At 29.7% G+C, this 8,598-nt stretch overlaps 1 protein-coding gene across 4 annotated transcripts in view; it reads right to left on the bottom strand.

The window, feature by feature from the left end:
- Nucleotides 1-4,610: 4,610 nt before the first annotated feature.
- The window catches only part of gkt (tyrosyl-DNA phosphodiesterase glaikit), a 30,453-nt gene continuing 26,465 nt past the window's right edge, over nt 4,611-8,598 (bottom strand). For all 4 annotated transcript variants that reach the window (XM_087165619.1, XM_087165618.1, XM_087165616.1 and 1 more), the window contains exon 17: nt 4,611-4,797. In XM_087165619.1, coding sequence (XP_087021745.1) covers nt 4,724-4,797 — 74 coding nt within the window. In that variant the 3' untranslated portion in view covers nt 4,611-4,723. The remainder of the gene's footprint in view (nt 4,798-8,598) is intronic.

Raw genomic sequence — 8,598 nt, 5'->3', positions numbered from 1 at the left:
GCGCCATCTGGAGAGAAGACCGGTTCCATGTCTTGACCCTCCCCCTTTCCTTCTCCTCTTCTTAATTGTATATGAATGTAATATGATATTTTCCTTTTTCTTAATATTTTTCGCATTTAATTGTTACAAATATTTCTTAAAAATTCCCCAACGCTTTCTTTTAGAACTGTTCAATATAGTTTTAAGTTTTCTAGAGAAACTGACGTATACTTCCTTCTCCACTGGCTAATGGTGTGGTAAAAACATGTGAAGTGTTGTCATAAGTAGAGAGTTTTGCTTTGCGCTACCTATGGATGGTGTTTTCAATAGAAATGTAAACAATAACAATCTCGAGCTCGGGACCTACTCTAGTTCCGGTTAAAAAGTTTGCAGCTGCTTACTACATGTTATTCTGATAGGCGATGTTTTCAAACGGATAATTTTGTTTTCAATAAAAGAAATAAATTAGATAATTTCTGAGCTCAAATCTGCCGTCTTTCATAAGATATTAATGTTATTATGTAATTATGGGGAGTTAGGAGTGAAAATGTGTTTTAGTTATTTTGTTATTTATTATTAAAAAAGGTGACATGGTTGCTAGATTTTGAATAACTCGCTTTTTTGGAAGTCTTGATTTGGCCTCTTTCCATTTGTTTATAACTGTTTGTTCGTGTTGCAAGCTGTGCACCATCTTACGTTAGTGTTAACACTTTTAGTATTGTAAACACAAGTATTGTTAGCATTTTAAACTTAAGTAATAAGTAATCAAATATATTGTTTGCAAGAATCTCAAAACACAATGATGCCAAATGGCTTTAAAATACAACTGAAAAAGTAACCCGGAAATTTAGGCAGTCCCGAGCTTGTAGCGTTCCCTAGTGTAGAAAACACCATCCATAGCCCATTTCTATGGCTAATTCCCACTGGCTGCAGATAATTAGCGAATTCAGAGGGGTGAGTAAATATTCTTGTTGCATAACTACCACTACAAATATTAAAATACCAAATCACTAGTATATAACACTTGTTATCTCGATTCTATCTTGAGGTACCTTTTGATAGATGAAGATTGACATAGTCTTAGCTAATATCCCCACATTGGTGACCCGGACGTGATAGGAACTTGCCAATATTGATGGATGATCCATATTAAAAAGTTGATTTGCTTAAAAAAATATACTGCTCAAAAAAAAATCTGGTGAAGTAAATAAAGTCCCCCAGTTAATAAAAAACAAAAAAATGAGCAAAATGCTATAAACATAAAAAAATGAGGAAAAAATATAATGAGCAAAATTAACTAAATATATTAACAGCATGAATCAACTATAGTTGATTCATGCTGTTAATTATCGAATGCTATCACAGATAAAATTCTGGAAGGGGAGTAATGTGGCGTAACTACCACTACAAATATTAAAATACCAAATCACTAGTGTATAAGGCATGTTAACTCAATTCTATCTTGAGGTACCTTTTGATAGATGAAGGTTGGCATAGTCTTAACTAATATCCCCACATTCTCTTTCGCATTTCTGAATTCACATACACGATTTTTTCGCATCCATAGTGATGGTCCAAATTTTTCATTATTGATTAACAGTCTTCATTTTCATTAAGCTCGGCCCACGAAACCGTTTTTTTCTGTCCTCGTCCTCTTTGTTTCTTACAACTACTTCCGAATACTTTCTAATGAATTAATTCATTAGAAAGTATATATAATATAATTATATTTACTCTTTCTTTACACTAGAGCTACCAAGATGGGCTATTGGTAATTTTGAATTAAAAGTAGCTAAGTGCCAACACAATCTTATTATGAATTGGTTACTTGTTCACGTTGCACTAGAACTGCACAATGGGCTATTGGCGACAATCTGGGAAACATCCCTGAGGATGATCTGAAGATATACCATCACAAGTTTGGTCCTCTGCAGAGGGGATGGCTTCTCCGCTTCGTTAGCCTTACAAGCAACTCACGAAGTCGAGCACTTCACGATAGAACAGTTTAACGAGAACAGATACCGCAGTCCCTCGGGCCCTTTGCAAGCTTTTCAAAGTGGTGACCTAATCGCACAGTGATGGCTACCAGTGATGATTGACTCCAGTGTTCTATTGGGTACCCTGTCTTAACCATCAGTCCACTCCTAAACTATTCGTGATTGGATCCTTTTAAAATGGATCCTACTGAAACATATTCAGATAAACCATGTAATCAGTAGTTGTCCAACTTCCTTATAACTGCAAGACAAAAATGCTAGGTAAACCTAGACAAAGCTGATAACCGGATATCTATGTAATATCTGTTAGATATCCATGGGACGAGACTGCGTAACGTCCCATAGATATTGCATTTATTGGTATACCTCAGAAAAATTGAGCAGATGTAGATTTATCGCTGATATCCAACACATAAAGTTAATATCTAAGAAACATCTGCCAGATGGGAATTGTATTTAATATCGAGAGTTAGTAATCTCAGAGTTATCATTTTAATCTTTGAAAAAAAAGTTCTCCTAAATGTAAGGATATGGATCTAATAATTTTATGAATCAAATTACTTTCAACATTACAGAATGAAAACTCTCGGATCTAAACACTTAGTTCATAATCTTATATCATTAGAACTTACTTTTAGAAATGTTTAAAAAAGTAAATTTTATCGACTATAACTTTCGTTTTAAACGTTTATTTTTCACTAATAATTCCTGACTTCTATGGAAAAAAACAAAACATCTAAGCGCACGCCATCAAACCCAAAACATCACCCATTTTGTCAATGGGTAAAACGTTTATGAAAAAGTTATATTTTATTGATTTTTTCAATATTTCTTAATCTTTAAAATTCTAGGGGCGAATTTATATTTCGAAGCAAAATTTATGTTATGTGTTATTTTATTGAATTTGCTACAATTTAAGTTTTTCCTTTTTCAAATAAGCTTGAGAACCATAATTCATAAACTAGATAGATGCTACGTTTTTCTTCTTCTTTTCTTACAATTACATTTTTGAGTGCCAAATGTATCGAAATTTCTTACACTGCCATTTTAATTATTATATATTAATTTAAAAATGCTAAATATTAATTTAACAATACTTGAAATATTAATTTAACAATGCTTAACTCTAAAATATGTATACCCTAATCTGCAAGTTTACCAATTGCTCTGCTTTAAAGTTATGCCTTTTCATGTCTTTTTTCGTTATTCTTAATGCAAATTTAAAAAATATTTAGCGATATCCCATATCCTTATATACACTACTGTTTGCATTAAGAATTATCACTTCCTAACCTAAATGCTTTCCTACCATTCAATCAGGGTTCAAGTTTTAATATCGTGATTGTGCTGGATTAAACTTTTATCTGATCATACTTAAATCTAGAATATTTATAAAACAAGAGGCTAGCAAAAATGTGTAAGAAATTATCTAATTTCTAGCAATTTGAAGGGGAAAAAAATTAATAAAAAAGGTTTTTTTTCAAAAATGAAGGTAGAAAAAAGTGCCTTTTAATTGCAATAATTCAATACAAATGAATTTAAAAAGAAAAAAAAAATTATTTGAAATTACTGAGAATAAATACCATGCATAAACTTACCCCATGTATATAAACTTTTGTGTGTATATAAACTTAGCTTAATTTATATGCTTAAAAAACTGAACTTTAGATTCTTTAGACATTGAATTTAATTCAATTTTATGTCTCGCAACATGCATTGACGAGTTAACTATATTTCTCAAAGTATGTAAATACAAGCAGCTTGTAAAGTAGAACTCAGTACAATTTGCTACCATTTTGCCTTGGTTTAGTTCACCACATTGACCTAATTATGAAGGCTAATCGCAGGAAAAGATTATTTTTCAGAACACGTAGATAATATGAATAAGTTTCCAAATGAAAGAATTATTTTTGAGTAACCTTATGGATATTTAAATCTAGGGTGTGACTCTCATCCGAAACGTCCGCTCTTTAGTCATGCAAGAGGGACAATGGAAACATACAAAAATATAGATTATTACTCAATATTATACAGAAATACTCCTTAAGTGGGCGTGGCTACCAGACTCTCCCCTATAAATGAATTTGCACCCATGAATCAAAATTAGAATCGAAACTGCCTCTTGCAGCTCAACTCGGGCATCCTCAGATTCATAGAGCTCAACTGAGGGGAGATACCCAGCTTTTAGAAAAAGACTCCTGGGTTCTTTTCCTGGTTCCAGTTGTTCATGACTATATTAAAAGGAGAGAGAGAAAAAAAGCATGACATGCAAACTTTACAGTAAATACTAAAACTTTTTTTCTTACTTTCTTTAAAATCACTGTATCTCAGAGTCGGGAAATCCAGACTCTTTACAAAAACAGTTTTATATCTGTCCCAACTTTTTACTCCAATTTAGTGGTTGCCGTTATATTTTTGTTAAAAGTGGTAAAAAGAAAAGATACTTATTAATTGCTGTCTTTTCTCTGGTCCCTGTTACAAACTGAAGAGTTAATTGAGTGAAGAGTCTGATTCTTGTTGCAAAGTGAGGTGGAGAGTTAATTTTAAAATAATTCATACTAATTTAAAACAAAGAGTTTGAATTAAATAATTAATAAAAATGAAAATAAACTATGAAAAATTAAAACTACACCATAGTATAAAATCTTTATTTGAATAATTGTTTCAATAAATATATAAAAAATAAAATGGAGCAATTATAAGCCCTGCTTTACAGTTGATAAATGTTTTTAAACAATAAATAATTGTTAGGGTGGGCACCACATATTACCAAAACGATCAGGAGCTTTTATATGAGGAATATCCCAAATCCATGGTTGATCTAAATTAAGTAATAAAATTATTATTACAAAAAATATAAATTTAAAAAGAAAAAAAAAACAGATAGAATTAAGAAACAAAAATCATATAAAAGTGACTTGAACAAAATTTCAGATTAATGATATACATCTCAGAATATTTTTTTAATCTAAATTTATGCATACCCAGTTGGTTTTATGTATCTGGTAAAATTTGGACATATTACTCTTCCTATTATTACATTCATATAAAACAATTAATATTGTATAATTCAATAAGAAACAAAAATTTCACAAGAAGCAGTTTAAAGAAATTTATTGTACACTTAAATAAGTAAAAACATGCTTGCGTTTTTGAATTTTTTCTAATGAAATTTAAAATAAAATGTTTTTAAAAGAAATTTGAGATGACTGTTCGGACACAGAATGATTAACGTACAACCTTGCAATAAAATGAATACATTTGCAAATAATTATTTTTAACTTAATAATTACTTTTTTATACAATTTACCTAAATTTTTAACAGCATTAATTAATACATATTCTGTTAAACGTAGGATATTTTAAAAATATTGCTATAAAATTATGCCATATTAAATTAAAAAAAGTCAGGCTTTAATTTTTAATCAACTGATAACTATAAACATAATTTATGCAAAATAATATCTCAGTACAATCTCAAACTTTTCGACACTCGGTGGGAAATTTTATCTTATATTCAATGTTGAGTAGAAGATTCATATGGCGGTTTTGCTGTCTTTATTATGCTACAATTCAATTTCCATATCAGAGTAATTTTAAATTCTCAAAAATAAAGTAACTCTTAGATCAAGCAACAAACAAGGATCAAATTTGCTAAGAAACCTCCCATGGCTAGTCTGACAGTAAAAGAACTTCAACCAGGCTGGTTGAAAATTGAATTTATTCATCTAAGGAATAAGCAACATGCTTTCTGGTAAAAATTGAGTTGAAAGTTGGGGATGTACAGTTCGCAAAAAAAAAAACGAATCACCCTGAATAACTTTCGTTCTAATGATCGGATTTTCACGAACTAAGTGTCAATCTTAATGGTTCTTGGAGGTGACCTCAAATATGCTAATTAATTAGTGCTAACTATTAATTAAGTTACGAAATCAGACACAAAAACGTACTTTCTCTGAATAAACATATATTTTTTTTTACATATTTGGAATCTGGATGCTTGAATTAGGGGGGGTAGACAAAATTTCAAAAAAATTGGGTGGTAAATTGTGTAGCAATAAAGGTTTATATATTTGGCGATAGTCCAGAAAACCGCCAAAAAAAGTCGCCTGCGCAAATGAATATTTTAAGATAACCCATTGACTAATTCAAAAGAGGAATGCTTAATTTTACTAGGTTGCTAGGCAACCATACTATGACTGTAAAAAAATTGAAATAATGTTTTGTGATTGCTCAGAGAGGTTTAATTCATTGTTAATAGAAAATCTCCTGAAGTTTCTAGGCAATAGACAATTTTTAAGCTGATTTCTGTCTAAAAAGCAAAAAAAAAATTTTTTTTTCAATGTCCTTTGAAAAGAAAATTTGAATCGATTTATAAATTATTTATGATTTTCTAAGTTGTTAGAATTTAAATACATGAACTTTTTATCTGATATTGTTTAGATTATGCTGTTTTTGCTAAATTTATTCGAGTATTTCATACTAAAATCAAATTGACATAACTTATTACAGCTATATACAAAATTTTAGGGATAATCATTTTTACAGCTTTAAACCCCTTGGCGACGGGTAATTCATGAAAGCATTCGTACAAAATCAGAACCAGGATGTAAATAAATAAAAAACGGTAGCTTAAATGCAGGCGTTGCTAATTTCACGGAATTTCCTTGAATTCTTCCTTGAATTTAATTATTGTTAGTTCAATCATATATATAATCAATGCTAGTTCAAAGTATAACTAAATAATTTTATTTTGAGCTAAGTAATGGTGAATTAAATAAATCAAACAATTATAACCCTGCCCACAAATAAACTGCTAAAGAATTACTTTGATTACCAGTTTTATCTTTTTACACTGGTAGATACTGTTTTATGCTGTCACGTATTTGTGACAGTCGGCGCGAAAGGGTTAATCGAGTCTTCTAGGCAAGAAAGTTTGAAGATGAAAAAAAGTGCTTGAAAAATAAAATGTTAATTGTATAGTAATTCTAATGCACATTCACAAGGTTTTCTGTAATTTACGATATTTCTTTTTTCTATAACTCAAGGAATTGGTGAATGTTTAGTGGCATTTTAAAGACATTGAAATATGTTATGTTTATGAATAAGATATTGAAATAATATGTTGCATATTGTATGATTCGTTGTTCATAAAATCGCTTCATTCTGCTAGATATTTAGGTTACATGGTTTTATTTGGATAAAGATGATTACCAAATTGCTTCCTCGTGTTTCGATGCATTCTGAAACTTACGTTCGCAAATTCACCATACAATGTCGCGCAGCATATTCTTCAATTACGATAAGCTACATTTACCACCAAATACTGCTACTATGATTATTTATGTTTTCTTATATATATCTGATACTCTCCTTTTAAACAGAGCTAGTAAGATCCTTAAGATACTGAAAAACTTAAAAGATAAAATATTTAATTTCATTAACTCAAAATATCCGGTCTCAAAATTTTAATTTTTAAGTTAAATATAACTTTTACAATATTGATGCTCTTACGTTTTTAAAGACCACATGAATCCTGTTAAAATATTAAAATGCATATGTTTACTTTAACGAGTGTAAAATCCTTATCAAAATAATGATCAAGACTCAAATGTAAAACAGTATAATTGACGATAAAAACTCAACTGACTTCGAAACGTATGAAAAGGGAAGTAAAAGTCGACATGCTTTGAGCGTTCAAATATCATCGCCCATTCTCAAGACTTGTCAGGCTTGAATAAGTTGTGACTTTCATTATTGGACGCTCAAAACATGTCTACTTTTATTATCATATATTATTTTTTTAAATCAATGAAATTTTTATACTTTCGATTCAGTTTCTTGGTATTATCCATTTAGTTACACAACATATTAAATTATTTCACTCGATATTAAAATAAGTTTTGAAAAGGTATATTTTATATATATCGATGCCAAAGTTTATTCTACATATATTTTAGGGTATACTTTCGGAGTATTTTGATCGAGTTTATTTTTATACCCTTATTTGCTTAAATTATTAAATAATTTGCTTAAAATAAATTATTCAAGCTACATGATTTAATGCATTTATAGTATAATAGTAAACGGGGCTTCCATCGCATATTTTTAACCTTAAAACCGCTATCATTAAATAAATGGAATAAGCTTAGATAAATAATAAAAGCTAATTTTTTCCTCGTTTTAATTTTCAAGGAATAATATGTTTCGATCAAACAGATTTCATTCTGGAAATAGCGAAATTATTGAGTAGGTCCCTTGGAGCAATATCATTCTTATCCTCTTTTGACGAAATATGGGAAAAATTAGTTTTTACAGTTTCTGTAAAAAGTAAGTTAGCCTTCTTGCCACGTTTTTTTATTTATTTTTATTAAAATGAGTTCGGAAATTGCGTATTTCTTATAGCATTTTTTTAAAATCAGATGACTCTAAAATTGGCACGGCTTCGGAATCTTCTTACATATTTCAATTTTTAATATTTCCTGCTAAACAAAATAAGGCATTTTCCTGATAACAAATTATACTACAATAATATCTTGGGAATCGTGCTAAAGTAAAAAATTAAACAAAATAGTTTAGTATATTGTCAGGAAAAAAATCTACTTGGTATCATAAAGAAAGA

The sequence above is a fragment of the Parasteatoda tepidariorum genome, chromosome 6, assembly GCF_982258835.1.
Source record: "Parasteatoda tepidariorum strain Cologne lab strain chromosome 6, Ptep-v5.0, whole genome shotgun sequence".
Taxonomy (NCBI): Eukaryota; Metazoa; Arthropoda; class Arachnida; order Araneae; family Theridiidae; genus Parasteatoda; species Parasteatoda tepidariorum.
The sequence above is the reverse complement of the archived record's forward strand: the minus strand, read 5'-3'. Positions and strand labels throughout refer to the sequence as shown.